Source organism: Sprattus sprattus (genome assembly GCF_963457725.1).
Source record: "Sprattus sprattus genome assembly, chromosome: 4".
Lineage (NCBI taxonomy): Eukaryota > Metazoa > Chordata > Actinopteri > Clupeiformes > Clupeidae > Sprattus > Sprattus sprattus.
The window spans coordinates 36,232,115-36,252,744 of record NC_137923.1 but is presented as its reverse complement, the minus strand read 5'-3'; the positions used below and the strand labels follow the sequence as shown (position 1 = coordinate 36,252,744).

Here is a 20,630-nt window from a genome sequence, read left to right as displayed (position 1 = left end):
AAACATTTTTGATTCACAGTTTAATCACAGAAATTAGGTATTTTTTGTATTTGTGGTTTTGATGGATAGGCTTTAAGCATACTTCAAATCACCGTTCTTACCACAAAACCTGAAGGAGAACAGTGTAGAACTACTTTACTTAAAGTATAACACACGAAATCTGTTTTCTAGTAGGACTTTGAATATCTTTGCTGTCATTTTTTTTTTTTTTTTTCAAAGACCGGTCTTATGCGCATGCGTCACTGATTAGTCCGGAGCAAAGTAGATGTCAACTGCACGGGCGAATAGTCCCAGGTAGCAAAATTCACAAACGGTTCGGGGAATATGTTTGGGGATCACTTATGACTGAAAACATAGAGCTATATTAGCTGCCGAGCTGGATTTTACTTCTAACAAATTGGAAAACCCCGTAGTATAATGGACCAAGATTTTGTGGACATAGATTCTGAGGGCCGGTGGCAAAACCTATACGTTGTAAGTGAAGTTTTGCCATACACCGAATATGCTAGCTAGTCTGCAACCTCATGTCATTTTGTATATTCAAGCAGCCAACTGGCCATCCAAGTTAGCTCTGTAACTAGCATGGTAGTTCGCAGCCTCTGTGTTTGTTTCACTGCAGGACAGAAAGCTGTTTCCCATCCTTTACATAGATAATTCTGAATGTCTTTTTTTTTTGCACACTAGTTGGCTACCATATGCCTGGCCCTGAAAATCCCTTGTATTAGCTAATTTAGTCCCAAACCTAGCTATCTAGCCAGCTAGTGTCTATGCTAGCTAACTTGGTACAGCATCAATTGAAATGCGTAAGTTACGTGACGTGCTACTTGGATAAAATAATGTAATAATAATGGACTTGCTGTTAATTCAAGTTGTAGGTTTGAGGACCAACAGAAGCAAACACACGTTGCATGCCAGCATTTTACATTGATCTATTTGTCAAGTTTGCTAGCGGTATTTAAGATGGCTAGCCATTCTTTCCTAGCCAGACAACTCTTTACTCTTGGCTTGTTAGCTGGGATAATTTAATTACCTGATAGCGTTATCTTGTTAGCTAGTAAACTAACTAAATATTTACAGCATTAACTGTCCTCAAACCCTAGCTGTCGTTAACCAACAACTAAGTTACGGAATTGTTCGTAAGGGCTTCCAAAAATGATCCTAGACTAGGCTAGTGAGGGGTAAGGAACTTGCCTTTTGCTACATCTGAACTTAGCCAGCTAGTATAGTTAGCTAGCTCATTTGATCAATTTTAGGGTATAGCGTAAGTTACTTTGCTCAGTCAAGGGTATGCCGCCTACAAACTGGAATAAAAATCATAACCCAGTTCTTGAACAGCGCTACGCCGTGATATTCGAGCTTACATTAGTTGTGATATTTGCCATACTTTAACAATTTGTCTTATGATAAGGTGTAAACAGACTTGCCTGTCATGGTTCCAGTAATAATCTATTTTGGGAAACTAAGGGTTGCTCTCCCTTCTGCTCATGTATGTTGATCACGCTACGTGCGATAATTTGTCAGTTCACGCATGCTGGCCGGAGTGGACCGCTTATGGGCGTTATGCGGTATCAAGCTGTATTTTTTCAATTGTTTTCTGTACATCTTCAGGGATTTATAGGTAGCAGAGTAGCCCACATACTTGTTGTTTATGTTAAGAGATGCTGTCACTGCAGTGTGTTAATGCTTAACCGCGCATGTCAGAAGGCCAGTTAACATCAGGCTGTACTGTTAGTGGTTACAGCACCATGTTAGATTTGGTTATCATACCTGCATGTGTGCTTTTGTGTGCTGTGTGACTTCAGGAAATACGCAACCAGTCCCACGAATGTCCTTACAAAGTGGCGAAATATCCAGAAAATAGGAATCGCAATCGATACAGAGATGTCAGCCCATGTAAGTCTTACCTGAGCTGTTTCTCATGTTAACCTCTTAAGTACAGTTGATTGTTGTGAATTGAAAGGTAGTTATATATGATTACCTTGTCCATTTGCTGTTTTTAACCTTGTAGGCAATTTACCTTTTACAATAACGCCTGACTAAATACTGTTTTCTTCTTTCTTTTCATTGTTCAATGTTTCAGTTGATCACAGCCGAGTCAAACTAGAAAACACAGAAAATGATTACATCAATGCCAGTTTAGTGATGATGGATGAAGCCCAAAGAAGTTACATTTTAACTCAGGTATGTTGAGACAGTTCTCACCTCTAAATTGTAGATCCCCTCCATGACCACAGGACTACACTTATTTTTATTTCAAGGAGCACTTTTGCAGAACATCATACTGCTAGATTGTTCATTTTCAAGCCAATCAAATTCCCCTCTGCCATTATTTTACTCTTCAATGACACTTGCGTAACATTGCTGGTGATTTGAAGAAATGTAATTCACATGAGACAAGTGGCCCACTTGAGGTATATTGCGTTATGCGTAACTCACTTTGAAATATAGCGGTGCTATCGTCCCAGTACTTTTCAATGTTGTAAATTATTTCATAGGCCTAAACTAATGTTGTAAGGAGTAATTTGCATGAGTGCGCGTGGATATTTTTTAGGTTCTCACAACAAGATTTCTAGTCACAAATGCAAGTGAAATGGTCACACTGTAGAGCCCCAGACCATTTGACCTGACCTTTTCCTCTGTTAAGCCAAGAGCGTATCATGTGGAGCTTTCTTTTTTGGTGTTGTAATAAACATGAATAATGTTGTTGCTGTTCTGAGCCAAGTATGAACCTTCCATCAAAGGATTTGAACCCACAAATCTGGTTGCTGCTTTTGAGAAAGGGGCCACGATGTTACTGGAAAGTCAGAAGAGTTGAAGTGGGGACGTGGTTAGTCTGGGAAAACAATGACATGGTCGTTATGTAGACCACTGTAATTGCTCAGCATAAGAATAGCTGTCTTATATTGCATGCTGTCATTTTTTTTCGGAGGTTGGAGTACCGTTCTCCTCATGATGTAGCCATTTATTTCATATTTGCCTTTTATGAAAACTCCAAAATTGAATTATATGTGTGCATATGTCATTCTTGAGTGCAGTCAATTAATAAAGGACAGTGCTGCTCATTGTCATGTGTGAGGGGTACCTAGGGCACAAAGCTGAGTCACAGTTAGGGTTTTCTCAAGTACGTAGGTGTTTGGGTCTGTCTACCAGTCTGTTTGTGTGGGTGCATATCTGCCAGGGTTGGAGAGGTTAGGACATGGTGCTTCTCATGCGAGGCCCAAATATGTACCTTAAATTAATTTGGGTGAAAGTTTGACCAGGCATACTATTACTAACCCATCCACTGAAACTACACAATATGGATATTTCTTTGTACATGTTTATATGTGAGCGTATATATGATTGTGCTTTAGTATACATGTTTGAATGTATGTATGATTGCTTTAGTATGCATGTTTGAATGTGAGCGTATGTATGATTGCTTTAGTGTACATGTTTGAATGTGAGCGTATACAGCCGCGGAAAAAATTAAGAGACCACTTCAAAATTATCAGTTTCTCTGGTTTTACTTATTGGTATGTGTTAAAGTAAAATGTACATTTTTGTTTTATTCTATAACCTACTGGCAACATTCCTACCAAATTTCAAATAAAAATATTGTCATTTAAATAATTTATTTGCAGAAAAATGACAATTGGTCAAAATAGCAAAAAAGATGCAGTGTCTTCAGATCTCGAATAATGCACAGAAAACAAGCTCATATTCATTTTTAAACTACACAATACTAATGCTTTAACTTAGGAAGAGTTCAGAAATCAATATTTGGTGGAATAACCTTGATTTAAAATCACAACTTTCATGTGTCTTGGCATGCTCTCCACCAGTCTTTCACATTGCCGTTGGGTGACTTTATGCTACTCCTGGCGCAAGAATTCAAGCAGCTCGGCTTCTTTTCATGGCTTGTGACCATCCATCTTCCTCTTGATCACATTTCAGAGTTTTTTTTATGGGATTCAGGTCTCGAAATTGGGCTGGCCATGACAGGGTCCTGATCTGGTGATACTCCATCCACACCTTTACTGGCCTGGCTGTGTAGCATGGAGCATTGCCCTGCTGGAAAAAACACTTCTCAGAGTTGGGGAACATTGTCAGAGCAAAAGGAAGCAAGTTTTTCTTCCGGGACAACGTTGTACTTTGCCTGGCTGAGGTTTGTAAAAGACCATAAGGATTGAACCAAAGCGGACTGGAGGGTCTCCTAGTTCGTCTTCTCTGATGAGTCCAATTTCACAGTAGGTGCAAGACTCTGTGGCTTGTAGGCCTCTCCAGGTCTCCGTCTAACCATCAGACGACCATGTGTTGGGCAAAGCTGAAAATTGGACTCATCAGAGAAGACGAACTAGGAGACCCTCCAGTCCGCTTTGGTTCAATCCTTATGGTCTTTTACAAACCTCAGCCAGGCAAAGTACAACGTTGTCCCGGAAGAAAAACTTGCTTCCTTTTGCTCTGACAATGTTCCCCAACTCTGAGAAGTGTTTTTTCCAGCAGGGCAATTCTCCATGCCACACAGCCAGGCCAGTAAAGGTGTGGATGGAGTACCACCAGATCAGGACCCTGTCATGGCCAGCCCAATTTCGAGACCTGAATCCCATAAAAAACCTCTGAAATGTGATCAAGAGGAAGATGGATGGTCACAAGCCATGAAAAGAAGCCGAGCTGCTTGAATTCTTGCGCCAGGAGTAGCATAAAGTCACCCAACGGCAATGTGAAAGACTGGTGGAGAGCATGCCAAGACACATGAAAGTTGTGATTTTAAATCAAGGTTATTCCACCAAATATTGATTTCTGAACTCTTCCTAAGTGAAAGCATTAGTATTGTGTAGTTTAAAAATGAATATGAGCTTGTTTTCTGTGCATTATTTGAGATCTGAAGACACTGCATCTTTTTTGCTATTTTGACCAATTGTCATTTTTTTGCAAATAAATGATCTAAATGACAATATTTTTATTTGAAATTTGGTAGGAATGTTGCCAGTAGGTTATAGAATAAAACAAAAATGTACATTTTACTTTAACACATACCAATAAATAGTAAAACCAGAGAAACTGATAATTTTGAAGTGGTCTCTTAATTTTTTCCGCGGCTGTATATGATTGTGCTTTAGTATACATGTTTGAATGTGAGCGTATATATGATTGCTTTATTATACATGTTTGAATGTGAGCGTATATATGATTGTGATTTAGTCTACATGTTTGTACGTGAGCGTATGATTGGGCTTTAGTGTACATGTTTGTATGATTGTGCTTTATTGTACATGTTTGAATGCCTTTCCTCTCCATGCAGGGTCCACTGCGGAACACATGCGGCCACTTCTGGCTGATGATCTGGGAGCAGAAGACCAAAGCCATCGTCATGTTAAACCGTGTCATTGAGAAGGGATCGGTGCGTACACACTTTCTGTTATTCTGCCAATACTAGGGTGAGGGGTCGGAATGTTTAGACAAAACGGGGTAGAGAGAAAGACAGGTAGACCAACAATTGATTAGATTAGATTGAAGTCATTTTTAGTTGGTCACCTGTAGGCACTACTGTTCCAATTTTGTATTTTTTTTTTTTCTGTCGGTATGATTGGTACTGTAGAACACGTCGGCCCACTCTGTTTTCTCTCCAACTGGTATAGCTGTGACGTGAATATTTGAATTCAAATTCATATTTTTGACTGACAGCTTGCCCCACCCACTTCGCCTTGCCAACAGTCACCTGCTTCTTATCACTATAAATCTCCAGCTTTTACTCAACCCATCAACCGGCAACTGACTCATGAATTTACTTTGTTTATTAAAAAAAAAAAAAAAAATCATTTTAATTGAAGGAAGTAAGATAAAGTAAACACTCTCTTTCTCGTAAGCACAACCACAGACATGTAATTCCTGGAACCCTACTAATGAAGTTCTCATGGTTGACTCAGGAAACCGATAGGGAGACAATGAATGAACTGTATTTGCAGAGCATCTTGGGACAAACAAGCACTAGATCTTATACCAGTTCTGTCTTGTCTTCCCTCCCTCCATTCTGCCCTCACAGGAGAAGTGTGCTCAGTATTGGCCGACTCAGGAGGAGCATGACACGACCTTTAGGGACACACGCTTCAAGGTGACGCTTGTCTCAGAAGACGTCAAGTCCTATTACACCACCAGAGTGCTGGAGTTGCAAAATATCTCTGTAAGAAGGTTTCTGTTTGGCTTTATAAAATATCACTGCAAGAAGTTTTCAGTTTGGCTTACTGAAATATCACTGTAGGTAGTTGTCAGTTTGGCTTTATAAAATATCACTTTAAGAAGTTTTCTGTTTGGCTTTATAAAATATCAATGTAGGAAGTTTTCAGTTTGGCTTTATGAAACATGTGAAAGTCCTACATCCACAGGTGATTACAAGATCCAAAAATGTAGAGGAGGAAGCTTTTTTTATTCTTGAACTAAGTCCTTCATGGTTGCCCAAAGTTTTCGAACCAAGACTCTTAGGAGTATTTCATATTCCACCCCCTTACACCCACAACTAGAACTATGGCTAATGAGGCCGCAAATCATTTGAACTCACTCCTTAGATATTTTAAAAAAACATTGTGGTAGAACAAGGTGTTTAAAAAAATATAATAATAATAATTTGGCTTATGCCACCCTTTTCATTATAAAGCATGCTGTGACTATGCCTGAAAACGGCATCTGAGTTCCAATCATGCTAGACCACACAAGCCCCCTCCCCTCCTCCTTCCACTTCCCTTGCCATAGCAACTGCCAATCCTGCCCCATGCGGAGCAACATCCATGTCTCCCTGACTTACTCGTATTGGTCACAGCCAGGTGATGGCACTGTGCCCTCAGCTTTGGCATTGGGTGGCATCATTGTGAAATTGAACTACTATTAAAACATCTCTTGATCCAATGAAAACAAGTGAACTCCGCTAGTTCCTTTGTCAGGCAACGTATAACAAACAAATAGGGTTACATTATTAATCTATGCAATTATATTTGGATATCAGAAACGTTCCTATCCGTCACCCCTTTATTGATAGAGCTGTAGCCATGGGCTATGTCTGCTCTCACTTGTCGAGGAAATGTTCAGCTTGATCCACACGTTCATTGACTATTACTACAAACACTCATTATAAACACAAATATAATACCTAACTATGTCTGAGTTCATTTAGATCACAGCATGTATTCCTGTGTCTGCGCAGGCAGGCATATTACATAGACAGAAGGTAGTTGGGTAGGGATAGGTAGGCAGTTTATGCAAGACACCAACATCATTCGTGCTACTTTGAGTCTACATCTATGCTCCTGTCAAACCCCCTAAGCTGTTGTTGTTTTACATTCTAAAAACAACAGGCCCTCTTTGGTTTGTTGTAGTTCTGAGTAAAGCCGTTGACCCCTTTTCTGCTCACTCCCTCATTCACACAAGTATTTTCAATTAATTTGTATTCTGCCCTCAAACATCTGTTTCTTTCTGCAGACGGGAGAGACGAGGCAGCTGTATCACTTCCATTACACCACCTGGCCTGACTTTGGTGTCCCAGAATCCCCTGCTTCCTTCCTCAATTTCCTGTTTAAGGTGCGCGAGTCGGACGCTCTCAGCTCAGACTGTGGACCGGCAGTTGTTCACTGTAGCGCAGGTATCGGCCGATCCGGAACCTTCTCCCTGGTAGACACCTGCCTGGTTCTTGTAAGTGACTCATCTGTCAACTGTATGTGTAGTACACATGAATCACATACATTTCAGCATGTTTTTCTGTTACATTGCTCTTTAAGTGTTAAACTGATGCTGAGTAATTAACTAAAGACATTTAGCACAGGGTGTAGGTTTGTACATGAGAACCTGTGATAACGGACAATACTAATATTATTAGTTATTTTTATAAGTTATTGAAGGCGCAATTACCAATGGTGTTGCAAGATTAAAGGTTGATTGTCGTTTGGATGCAATTCTAACAGTGCAGTACACCATTGTAATCCAGTACACTTTTGTCCAAATTAGTGAATTGCTCTTCATGGTCATCTTGCTGTATATTCTGTGTGTGCTCGGACCCAGCTATAAATACTTCTAACCAATTACTCTAACATTACTCCAGGAGCACTGAAAGGAGGGGTGTAATTTGATTGGAGTAGTAAATTAAAAATGAATAAATAAACAGTAAGACATGCCAAGACCAGCTCTTGTTTATGTGATATTGTATATCATGATAGATGCCAGTCTCTTAGTCTTATTTGATTTGGCCTGAATCTCCTTTGGTCACGCACAGATGGAAAAGCGCAAGGACCCAGCATCAGTGGATATCAAAAAGATTCTTCTGGACATGAGACAATACCGCATGGGCCTGATTCAGACAGCCGACCAGCTTCGCTTCTCTTACATGGCTGTGATGGAGGGAGCCAAGTGCATCATGGGAGACTCTTCAGTGCAGGTACTCCAGGCTTCACCACTGTTCAACTGCATTCACATGATAGAAGTGATCATGGCATTCATATTCATGTGTGGACCTTCTCACATTTTTTGCAGAAACGGTGGAAAGAGCTCTCCAGAGAAGACCATGAGCCTACATCTGACTCCCCACCCCCAGCCCAAGCCTCGAAGACCCCTTCAGACAAATACAATGGCTGCCAGCTCTCCTGTTCGGAGGAGAGGAGCGATGGGGAGGCGGACAAGCGGACGGGGACGGGGACGGGGACGGGAACGGGAACGGATGCACCCAGCAAGGAACAGGACTTGGATGGAGCGATGGGAAAGTGAGTGATGTTTAGGAGAGGCAGGAGTGAGAGAGGAGCAGGGAGAGAGGAGACCTTGAGAAGAGAATAGGATGGACTTGGAGAAATGAGTCATCACATCTTATCATAGTACTTTAGCTACTAAATGAAAGACCAGGCAGTGGGAAACACTTTGAGAAAACGGAAGCAATGAAATAGATAAAATAAAGTACTCATTGCCTGTTTGAGATCAAGATTTATATTTAAATAATTAGTTTCTATGGAATAAAGGCAGACACAGACTTATTGTTATGAAGGTGGTATCATCTGAAGATCAGAATTGGTCTGTGGTATGGGACCACTGTGATCCTGGAGCTTATCGACAGCATCTGTTCCTCATGTGAAGAGCCCTGCTTATGTTCCTCATGTGAAGAGCCCTGCTTATGTTCCATTCCTCATGTGAAGAGCCCTGCTTGTGTGCTGTTCCTCATGTGAAGAGCCCTGCTTGTGTGCTGTTCCTCATGTGAAGAGCCCTGCTTGTGTGCTGTTCCTCATGTGAAGAGCCCTGCTTGTGTGCTGTTCCTCATGTGAAGAGCCCTGCTTGTGTGCTGTTCCTCATGTGAAGAGCCCTGCTTGTGTTCCTCATGTGAAGAGCCCTGATTGTGTGCAGTTCCTCATGTGAAGAGCCCTGCTTATGTTCCTCATGTGAAGAGCCCTGCTTGTGTTCCTCATGTGAAGAGCCCTGCTTGTGTGCTGTTCCTCATGTGAAGAGCCCTGCTTGTGTGCTGTTCCTAATGTGAAGAGCCCTGCTTATGTTCCTCATGTGAAGAGCCCTGCTTGTGTTCCTCATGTGAAGAGCCCTGCTTGTGTTCCTCATGTGAAGAGCCCTGCTTGTGTTCCTCATGTGAAGAGCCCTGCTTGTGTTCCTCATGTGAAGAGCCCTGCTTGTGTGCTGTTCCTCATGTGAAGAGCCCTGTGTGTGTGCTGTTCCTCATGTGAAGAGCCCTGCTTGTGTTCCTCATGTGAAGAGCCCTGCTTGTGTTCCTCATGTGAAGAGCCCTGCTTGTGTTCCTCATGTGAAGAGCCCTGCTTGTGTTCCTCATGTGAAGAGCCCTGCTTGTGTGCTCTTCCTTATGTGAAGAGCCCTGCTTGTGTGCTGTTCCTAATGTGAAGAGCCCTGCTTGTGTTCCTCATGTGAAGAGCCCTGCTTGTGTTCCTCATGTGAAGAGCCCTGCGTGTGTGCTGTTCCTCATGTGAAGAGCCCTGCGTGTGTGCTGTTCCTCATGTGAAGAGCCCTGCTTGTGTTCCTCATGTGAAGAGCCCTGCTTGTGTTCCTCATGTGAAGAGCCCTGCTTGTGTTCCTCATGTGAAGAGCCCTGCTTGTGTTCCTCATGTGAAGAGCCCTGCTTGTGTGCTGTTCCTCATGTGAAGAGCCCTGTGTGTGTGCTGTGTTACAGTGGGAGGAAGCGACAGCGGGACGAGAGACTGTCCAACTCCACGCAGAAGACTCCACAGAAGCAGACCAAGCCCAGACTGGGAGATTCAGAGAAGAAAAGGAAAAGGTGATGGTGCTTCTCTGGGGGAGAGCTACCTTTTAGCCCCAACCCCAGCAGCTGTCCAGTCTCCAGTCTCATGTTTTAGTTTCATTCTATCTAAACACATCCTTTAATTTCACTCAAACTCCATTGTCACGTTGGTAAAAAAAAAAAACCGCTTCAACATCTACAATGATGTTATTCTGAGGGCACAATTAAAAAGATAGCCTTTCCCAGTTTTCTATAGATACTGATTCTTTGTACTAGTATTTCTTATTCATTTGTTTTTTTGTGCATTTGAAATAAGATGCCTCAAAAAGAAAACAGACCCAGAATAGACAAGGGAAAATGCGTTCTTTTCCTTCGTGCCCTCAAAATGACATCACTGTAGATCTTGACCATTTCTGTTCTCTGCCACCACACCCTTAACTACAGCAACAGCCAGATCTTGTTTATAGCCGTCAGGTCTGTATTTTCAAAGTGGATGTTATTTTCTTGGGCAAGGCTCCTTTTGTCAATGTGCCTTTGTTCTCCCATGAGCTTCTGGCTCTTGCAAACCTCTGCCTTGTTGTTCCTCCTCCAAACAGTCTGGCCTGCATTTGCTGCACATGACCCACGGAGACAGGGGGAGAGGTCCTGTGGGGTGCCGTGTTACAGTAGCGTCTTGAAGAATATTTTATGAGGAACAATTGGCCCTGGGTTTTGCCTGAGCCACCCAGAGCTGTACGTGAGCGAAAGGTTGTTGGCGTGTGGTTGGTGTGTGTTTCATGTGCCATGGCCATGTGTTGCTTCTGTGTGTGTGTGTGTGTGTGGTGGGCCTCTGGCTGTGTACAAAACAAATTTGTTCATAGCGTATATCTCTAATTCTAAGCCTTATTCATTCAAACTATACACCATACTTTGGCAAAACCATATAAATGTCAGTAAAATGAAATATTTTTGAAAATTGCTATAGATTGTCCAATATAAATGACAATCTCCTCCTAGAAATAACATTTGTAGACCATAACTTGAAGCATAAGCAAAGTTAGAGCAGTGTGTAAAATTGAAACTGCTGCTAGCAGTATCCTTCATGGCACCATATTCTGGCCTGATAACCGTCCTATATCTTGTTGCCACAGTTGTCATTTAAGAATGAGAATGTTTAATCAGTAGACCTACATGTGGGTTTGCATTTGCAAGCTTACCATGTTGGCGGTGCAGCTGGCTGCATACTATGAAACATCAGATGTCTACATTTGAGCAGCATATGAAACTGGAAATCACCAGGTTTAGGCAGGAGGGTTTTCTAAAGATGTTTGTCTTTCGGCAGCCTTCGTTCAAGTTTGACCTCCACTGTGTCAGCTGAGCCCTGTCTGTGAGGGTCTAGTGCAGGGGTACTCAAGTAGAAATGATGAGGGGCCACAAAAAAATTCAGTGACTCAAGGGGCCATTTATTGGGACCGTGTACGTCCGATAACGTATCATAACATAACGTATGTATAACATTTACAACATTTTATAACATAACATTTCCTTTTTATTAAAAACAAAAATATTTCCTAAATTAAAAATATAATTTTAATTTGGGCATATATTAAAATAAATAACTAAATAAAACCAAACATAACCGGTCAAGATAAAAAAACAAAAAAAAACAAATAGCCTTCAGACAGCCCATTTTTGTGCTTTGTTAACCAAACTATTTCACATTTCTCACATGTCCCCTTTAATGGGAGAATTGGCCTCTGCTTTCTTTGGCCAATGCTTCAAACCTGGGCTGATATGGTGTGATTGCCAGGGAGACACACTGATGCACGTGCTCGTTGGTTAGGCGACTCCGGTACTGATTTTTGATGAAGTTAATTTTTGAGAATGCAGATTCACATCTGTATGTGGATCCAAACATTGTAAGGATGTGCACTGCCATCCTATTCAGCAGGGGGAAATTGACCACAGTTACCATTTTTGTCCACAGGGTGATGACGTCACACTGAGTCTCCCTCAGTGTGATATTCTCCTGCAGGTCAATCAGCTCGTATTGAGATTGCGAGATTGAGATTTTTTTTTAGATTTTCAGATCAGCTGTTCCAAAATCATTCCATCCCTCATTGGCTGCATGGTGTGTGTTTTGGTTATTCCTTCTGCTGGAGAAAAGGGGGGTTTAGAGAGGGTCTGTCACACGGACAGAACCGTTTGGGTTTGCTCTTTCCAAACCTTCCCTGATTGTCTTCCAGGCCAGGGCTGTCAGTAGGCTAAAGCAGGGCATTTTGACAGCATGACTGACCGACTGGGTTAACTGTTGAAAGTTTATCATGCAAGTCACAGCTGTAGGTTGGGCACTGATCGACAGGACTGTTCTGCTTTCAGTGCATTTTTCTTTGCTGTTGCCTGCACTTTTCTTGCATACCCAAGAAACCATTCTGGGTTCTGCATGCCTCTTAGTCATCCATCCTGTCATTTCTTTCTTGTCATGTTAGTCATTTTACCAGAAGTGTGCATCAGATGCGTCTTTCTGCAGGGTGTTTGTGTGTGGAGTGTGGAGCCTCGCCTCAGGCAAGCTGCCTGAGGGGATTCTTCAGGATTGGGATTGAGACTTAGCACTGTAATGCTTGTGTGTATCTGGTGTCCAGCTTATGATGCAGAGGGCCAGTTTTCACCTCAGCTCCTGGCATCTCTTCCCTGCATACATTTAGGTCACTCAATGCTCAGGATCAACTGGGTGCACCTGATCCTTGAGCCACCTAAAACCTGCTGTTTGGATTTGTGTGCAGGAGCAGCATCCACTGTCACAGCCACTCTTATTCTGACACTCTCATTCAACCTTTGGACCCTCGTGTCCTACTCCTGCATCACCTGTCTAGAGATGCTGGGCCAATTGCTCTGTCTGTTAGCATTGGGCTAGCTTAGAAGGGCTTTAGAACTGCACTCCTTCAAGCGGAACTCTCTGAGTTCAACATGCAGCTGAACATGATTGCTGTGTTCCAAAATGTTTTAAAAAAAGGCTTGGGTTCAGCTGCTAAACCGTCTGACACCTAGTACTACGCTATCCATATTTTACAGTTAATGGCACTTATTGATATCAATAATTAAGGTAGCCACGGAAGTATCAACATACTATTGAGACCTATATGCTTCAATCAACATCGCATCCACCAAACAAAGTATTTTTTCTTCAGTAAGTAATTTGGGTATCTGTTCCATTATCATGTCGGTTCTCCACAATCGGAAGCATCAGAAGGAATAGTTCAAGTATTAGGGCTACCTAAAGTCTTAATTTGGGGATCCTCAAATTTGATGTTAGTCAGTTGTGTTTGAATATCACATCAAATGAAAACAGCCAGCCAATAAATCAGTATTCACAGTGGCGCTTGATGTCTGCATGGTGAATAAAGAATGCGCTATCTGCATTTGGCCAGTTTTAGTGAGAAGAGAAACCATCCTACGGTTAATGTTGTCTATGTAAATAATAGGCCTATAGCATTTCATTCGCACAGCTAAAGAAGTACTAAAAGAGGACGCCGGCCTACATGGGTAAAGAAATATATAGCCTACAAGCCGGTCTTTGTGTTATGGATGGAATGGGCCTATGGGTCTAATCTCTCCTTAACCCATCACCGTAGGTGTCAAACTCTAAAACCAAGCTAAGCTAACCACAGAGCAATTGCCCCACGATGACTATCAGTTTGAATTGAGAGCTGTATGTGTGCCTGGGTGTTTTTGACAGGGCAAGAACCAGTGATGCCTGATTCCATGGCAACATCAGTCGGGGTCTGCTGTCCTGGTCTTCACCTTCCTCGTCCCCAGCATCTCGAAATCCACCCACGAAAAATAAACTGTTTACAGCATGAACGTGGACGAACGTGGAGCAACTGCATCAGGACGTGAACACACCAGCAAAAACATCATGGTTGTATTGCTTTGGGTTGTTTTTTACAATGTCTTTCAGTTTTGTTTTTCTCTAATTTGCTCTTTTCTGTTACTTTGGAGAGAAAAACAGCAAAAAAAAAAAAGCTGAACTAGGCCAATGTATTGACAGCTTGTAATGCTTTTGATATCTAAATATATATACATATGTACTTGTATTTTTAGACAACCTTTTTCAAAGGCAAGATAAAATGTTCTATTTTTTTATATGAAATTACTTGAAATGTCTTATAATGTCCAGGGTCTGTAAACTGCGCCCCCTCAGGACATGACCCAGTACCCATCTTGTCAGGAATGCTTTGACTTGTGTACATAGTGGACTTTTAAAAGGTGTAAAAACACAAAGTATTTTGAATTGTACAAAATGACGGGAAACATTGTTATTTGGTTGAAAGACAGAAACATTGTGCCCACGACCAGTTGCCCTTTGAATGAAGTCTTACATTTCATCATTTGAGACTATAACCTACAAATAAAACTGGCATCCTTTAGTTTCTAACAATGAAGCTTTCTTGTTTTTTCACTTTCACTTCTGTCAAATCACAATATCTTTTTCCAGTACACTACACTATGACAAGTTATCCAATTTCACTTCTGAATTCATAGCAGTTTTTTGTTCCCACCCTTTTTCTACAGCGCGCTTGCTCCAACAGGGGTGGGATGGTGTTATGTTACAATACAAGCAGCCATGCTGGGAAAGTGACAGAACATCCAGTCAGCAAATGTTTCTGCAGTCAGCAGATTAGCATAGGCAACCTTCCAGAAAACAAAAGAAAATGCTCAAGAGACTGAGCTGATAAGGTTCCAAGAATAATTAAAGTCCAGACAGTTCTTCTGTTACTCCCGGAGCTTTTCAGTTCTAAAGGCTTATGTCAAAAATGAAAGAGACATTCACAAATAACTCCATCTAAACATTGTGTGATACTTCCAGATGAATTGCTGAGCTATAGTTAAGTGACTAAGTAGGGGGTGATGGGCATATCTTTGTTTTTGTGAATCAGGTTCAGAGGTGTCCTTTGTCCAGTTTAGCTTTAGAATATTGCAGGTGGGATCCCATTGCCGAACAGCAGTTTCCAGGATGGGGGCATGTTCCACTGAGCCGAGCCCTGTGCCTGGAAGAGAGATACCATTGTTTACTGCTATAGCCTAGCAATCCAACAAGCACCAATCCTGTGTCGCAACAGTCGGGCAACACACAATAGCTGAACATGCTCTTCAATGACCTGACTTAAGGCACTTTATTTTCCTGAGATTTTATAAATAGTACAATAAATGTCTAGGGGGGGGGGGGGGGCATGAAACATGATTTATTATATGGTAACGACAGAACGAGCATTCTGATTGGCTAATGGGTAGTCATGCTAGCAGCGTATTGCCCTCCACCGGTCAATACGGATCCGTATTGCCCTCCAGTGACGTCATCTTAAAAATGAGCAGTACCAAGTAGTAAACATTACATCCTTAAAAATGAGCGATATTAATAGACATCAACAGCCATGAGCATGTAATGTTTAGTACTGATAGAATCAGGACTCCTATTATGAAATTATCTGAGAACAGGAAACCAGTTGAATGTCGTGGTACTATGACCGTAATAAGAAGACAGAATAAAGACTCAAAAACTTGCCAACATTTTGTTATCGGGTATTACTTTATAGGACTTAGTACAGGTCAGTACAATTCAGAAGCAGCGAAAATGTGTTATTGAAAGTGATGAAGACTTGACTACTATAGTTTGAAAAACTTGTGTTTAACTGTAAATTAAAGCCATTTAAGCTGAGCCCTGTTGTCCGTTTTCTATTGATCATTGTAACTTGAAGTTAGCAATTAGTAAGTAGTTAATAATACATAAATGCAGTTTACGGAAATGAATGTTAACAGTTTATTAAGTATTCGGTTTTCTATACATTTATGTGTTTCAATAAAGCTAATATTGGCATTAGAAGACTCCTGATGATGTATCAGTTAACAATGTGTGTACTAACAGCTACGCTTTCACCACAAGCAAGTAATTACATGACATTTTCATCTGACGTAGCGCTCTAGTCTACCGTACAGTTATGAAAACATTTTCATGTTTTTTTTTTGCAGTGCTTGAAAAAACTGAACAAACTGAATGCATCTAGATCAGCACTACTTACAGGTTTGCTGAGTAGGTGGAGCCAGTCATTGAGGTAGTTTCCCAAGGCAAAGGCATCAGGGATGTTGTCTCCCTCTGAGCAGAAGATCAACACCACCGCCATGGGGATGTCTTCATCGCAGCTGAAGAGTCAGTACAGGGTTCAAAGGTTATACTCACCATCACCTGAGGCTGTCTGCAGTCTTTCCAGTGTAGGGCATGGCATTATACAGTAATAATATGGCATTAACCCTTTCCCACCATTGAATGAATAGGCATCAACATTGAGGGTTTACAGTCGAGATGAACATTTTGAGTTTTAGTCTAAAATGAACTGGAAAGACAGGTGTTTTTATCCCCCATAATGAATTTCAATATGTTATAAAAACTTATAAAGAATAAATTTAAAAATGGGTTATCATTTAAATTAAATACAGTGCATATGAAAAGTTCTCCTTTCAAGTTCTCCACATTTGGTTATGTTTCAGACTCAGCTTAAAATTGATTCATCAAGTATTTTTCTACACACAATACTCCACAATAACAAAGCAGTTTTTTGGCCTGCTAATAAAAGACTGCCATGTCATTTGCATGAGTATTCAAACCTTTGACTTAGTACTTTGTTCAAGCACCTTTGGCAGCAATGACAGACTTACGTTTTCTTGGGCATGATCCTACAAGCTTGGCACACCTTTCTTTTGGAAAATTCTACCATTCTTCTTGGCATAATTGTACAAGCTCAACCATGTTGAATAGTGAGCATTGGTGCATAGCCATTTTCAGGTCTCTCCAGAGATGCACTATTGGGTTCAGGTCCAGACTCTAGCTGGAGAACTCTAGGAGTTTCCCCAAAGCCACTTCAGTGTTTTTGTGTCGGAATCCTTTGGGTTGTTGTGTGGTCAGCACTCAGGTAAAGGTCACTCAGGGTCACTCTTCTCTCAGGGTCACTCTACATTTTTCTGCATCCATCTTTACTTCTGTCCTGACTAGTCTCATAGTCCGGGTCACATCAAACATCCTCACAGAATGAGGCTGCCACCACCATATTTTGGATGGTATTACTGATATAACCACCGTATTTTGGATGGTATTAATGATTTGATGGTCAGTGCACGGTTTCCTCCACATGCTGTTGGGAATTGTGGCCAAATAGTTCAATCTTCGTCAGATCAGAGGATTTTGCGTCTCATGATCTGAGTCATTCAGGTGCTTTTGGGCAAACTCCCAGCAGGCTGCAGTGTGTTTTTATTAGTGAGAGATGGCTTCCACCTGGCCACTTTACCATAAAGACCTGACTGGTGGAGTGCTTCACTAATAGTTGTCCTTCTGTAAGGTTCTCCATCTCCACTAAGGAACGCTGTGCTAAAACAATACGACTACACCTACACTAGGCTACGTAATTATGCGACACAGATGTTTCTGACGTGGGTTGATCGTTTGTTGTTGCTGCTGCATGGAATTGTGGGACGGTATTATCTCCTTTCCTATCATGAGGGATGGTCCCGTATACCCTATGCTAAATGATAGAAGTAGTATGCACAAGAGCTTAATTGCAAGTGTTGCAAAATGGTCCGAATACTTATTACTTATTTTTAATATATTAACGAAACATTCAAAAAACCTGTTTTTGCTTTGTCATTGTGGAGTATTTTGTGTAGACTGATAAGAAAAATGTATCGAATCCATTTTAAGATGAGCCTGAAATATAGCAAAATGTGCAAAACTTGAAAGGGTCTGACCAATTTATGTACACATACATGCCAAAGTAATTAAACCAACAAAGTTCTTTTAATCTATAAAAGGTAATTTGTCCTAGACATCTGTATCAACATTGTTTGTAATTGCTACTGCTAACTGATCTCCAATCAGATCCTACCAGTCAGTGTAGAGACCCTTTGTGACGCCTCCTCCAGGGATGTAGAGTTTCTGCTCCGAGTCGCTGATGCCAGGGAAGGCACACACCTTCTCCATCTCCCTCCACTCCAGCTCTTGGATCCTCTGCCCTGCCTCCTTCTGGAGTGCTGGAGTAAGCAGGTAACGCAGGGGGGTGCTGCACAAGCAGAGAATGCAGAGAAATGAGAACACCAGACTGATACACTATAATAAATACAAAAAAAAAGAGTGTCTGTCTCAACTGTATAGCTATAGTTAAGACATTTAACAGATTATTTTGTCCAAAGCAACTTTTAAAAAAAGATACAAAGATTAGAAAATGAACTGATAGACATAAATGAAATTCATAAAGCATTATTTCAAAATAAACCCACCAATTATCTCTATACTAACAATGATGGTTATAATAATAATACCCAAACTATGATATTACTTATAAAGTATACATCAAACAAACTGTAAGGCTATTTTCTTACATTAAAAGAGAGGAAACCTCGGACAGCATAATGTAAGGTGCTGATATGTTAATGTGAATGGTGTTAAGTGCAAGCACTCTTACACTGAAGTATGTAGGGAGTTTTCATATCTAAAGCAAGGGGTGCAACAGCCATTAGATCTTTGTTAAGTGAATAGTGATATATTTGACTGGCTTTTCTTACCCTTGAAGCTGTTGGTCATTCCTTTGGTATGCATGGCTACTTGACAGAACAACGGTTTTACTGAATCCACTGGATTTAATCCAGGACACAATGTTTTTCCGGAACTGTCTGATCCTTGTCTAAAACAAAACACACAATATATCCAAATAGCCGAAGTGAAATAAATCACGATGTTACCAGTGTACTCTTCATGAAACGAGTCTAAAGTAAACATATTGCGAACCTGAATGATAGGCGTCCTTATCTGAAGCACAGCAAGTTTCAGCTCTTTGGAACAGTATACTGGATATGAGGAAAAAATAATGCAATGTAAGTGAAAGAAACTGCAGAAAATCCGACACTAAATTCTGTACTTGCTTTCAAATTAGGTTTTCAAGTAAACGAGTTTCTACCTTCCGCATTAGTGCTCAAATCGTTAGCGTTTTCTGGCGAAGTCGCATATGGGTTGTTCCCCACCATCGGGATAAGGCCTTCGGTGTGAAAATGTCCGACCTTCGGTAACTGCAGAGTGGATATGATGAGGTCTACCGCAAGCTGCCCGACATTTCCAACCGATACCGCTGGCTGTTCAAAAACAGGGTTAAAACTGTGCACGACACATTGCCTTCAACTTCATTCTAGCTCATGACAACCTGACTTGGCAGTTATTTAGCAATTTAAATAAAAAAATACAAACCAGCAATAAAGTGTAGCTTTTAAAAGAAGGTGGCGATTCGTCAGTCGATACAAACATTGTAAGGTAGTCCTCACTAAATGTGAGTAACTTATTTGGCCACAAATTGGTGAAAGGTAACAAATCTTATAGTTAAGTCAGTAGAAGCGTGATTTTTGCTTTCACTTCAAAACCGGTCACTTACAGAGGTCCTATGGTCCTACGTCGTTTAGAATGCGTATAGTGGTGTGCTTTAGATATGCCTGAAGCGAAATATCCACTATTTAAAAACTCCAACATTATAGAAGTACACAATAAATAAATACGACACACTTTTATTGAAACAAAAGTGACATATTGTATACATCCTTTTAAGTCTTGGTTAATTAATTATTTGGAGTACTACATCTAACTGAGCACTTTTCGGTCAGCCTGGTGGTGTGGCGCTGCTGCAAAGATGACAAAAGTGTAAGAGATAATTAACTTGTACATGTTCTGCTGTGCTCTCAGCATACAGAATCTCAGAGATTTAGAAGGCAGATTTGATTCTCCGTAGTAAACATGGTGTACATCACTCTTTACTGGTGGTCTCAAAATTAAGATGTTTTTTTTTATTTATTTTTTTTAGATTAACGCAATTAACGCTGAGTGGGTTTTATTATTATTTCTTTTAGTGCATATGCAATAGTTAAAATATCAGGGGGCATCCAACGTACACCTGACACAGTGACACTGAGCTTTGTTGAATTCACAAGCTTGTACATTTATTAGATAGATAGATAGATAGATAGATAGATAGATAGATAGATAGATAGATAGATAGATAGATAGATAGATATATAGATAGATAGATAGATACTTTATTTATCCCGAGGGAAATTAAGGACTTCAGCAGCTTACAACTAACCCAATGGGCTACACACCACGTCCTGGTCCTAACTATTGACCAGCTGACTGGCTCCATAGACATGTATAGGTATATATGATGTCTATGACTGGCTCCCTCCAAAGTGTTTTCTACATAGACATAAATATGTCTATGGTTTCCTACACCAGAAGTCCGTCACTCTTCTTTGCTTCTCTTGTCTTCGTCCCCATATCAAAACAAAAGTCCCTTCACACTTTACGTGCTACACATATTACATTCTATTCAATTCAATACAATTGCCTCAAGGCTGGGGAGGG

General features: G+C 40.9%; 2 protein-coding genes across 3 annotated transcripts; one reads left to right on the top strand and one right to left on the bottom strand.

Annotated features, from left to right (window-relative positions):
- The first annotated feature begins 267 nt into the window (after positions 1 to 267).
- Positions 268 to 14,055, top strand: ptpn2b (protein tyrosine phosphatase non-receptor type 2b). Of its 2 annotated transcripts, XR_013968605.1 has the most exons (11): positions 268 to 474; positions 1,803 to 1,893; positions 2,081 to 2,181; positions 5,285 to 5,383; positions 6,026 to 6,163; positions 7,453 to 7,662; positions 8,240 to 8,401; positions 8,497 to 8,723; positions 10,139 to 10,243; positions 10,804 to 10,939; positions 13,923 to 14,055. XR_013968605.1 is itself a non-coding variant. In XM_080836437.1 (10 exons), the coding sequence occupies exons 1-10, from the start codon at positions 418 to 420 to the stop codon at positions 13,942 to 13,944; spliced, it is 1,212 nt and encodes a 403-aa protein (XP_080692563.1). In that variant the 5' UTR covers positions 268 to 417; the 3' UTR covers positions 13,945 to 14,039. The 2 variants fall into 2 exon arrangements, 1 of the variants encoding a protein (XP_080692563.1); XM_080836437.1 differs by lacking the exon at positions 10,804 to 10,939 and having other exon boundaries at positions 13,923 to 14,039.
- Positions 14,056 to 15,094: 1,039 nt separating this feature from the next.
- Positions 15,095 to 19,625, bottom strand: psmg2 (proteasome (prosome, macropain) assembly chaperone 2). Its single transcript, XM_080836438.1, has 7 exons — positions 19,470 to 19,625; positions 19,186 to 19,357; positions 19,017 to 19,075; positions 18,794 to 18,912; positions 18,118 to 18,291; positions 16,264 to 16,384; positions 15,095 to 15,234 (listed from the first exon to the last, which is right to left on the bottom strand). The coding sequence occupies exons 1-7, from the start codon at positions 19,524 to 19,526 to the stop codon at positions 15,154 to 15,156; spliced, it is 783 nt and encodes a 260-aa protein (XP_080692564.1). The 5' UTR covers positions 19,527 to 19,625; the 3' UTR covers positions 15,095 to 15,153.
- Positions 19,626 to 20,630: the final 1,005 nt, after the last annotated feature.

Coding starts and splice junctions, on each gene's coding strand:
- ptpn2b (XM_080836437.1), top strand. CDS start 418: ATGGACCAAGATTTTGTGGACATAGATTCTGAGGGCCGGTGGCAAAAC. Junction 7,663..8,239: donor TAGACACCTGCCTGGTTCTT/GTAAGTGACTCA, acceptor GGTCACGCACAG/ATGGAAAAGCGCAAGGACCC. Junction 8,402..8,496: donor TGGGAGACTCTTCAGTGCAG/GTACTCCAGGCT, acceptor CATTTTTTGCAG/AAACGGTGGAAAGAGCTCTC.
- psmg2 (XM_080836438.1), bottom strand. CDS start 19,526: ATGTTTGTATCGACTGACGAATCGCCACCTTCTTTTAAAAGCTACACT. Junction 19,358..19,469: donor AAAGCTACACTTTATTGCTG/GTTTGTATTTTT, acceptor GTTTTTGAACAG/CCAGCGGTATCGGTTGGAAA. Junction 19,076..19,185: donor TTTGAGCACTAATGCGGAAG/GTAGAAACTCGT, acceptor CCTCATATCCAG/TATACTGTTCCAAAGAGCTG.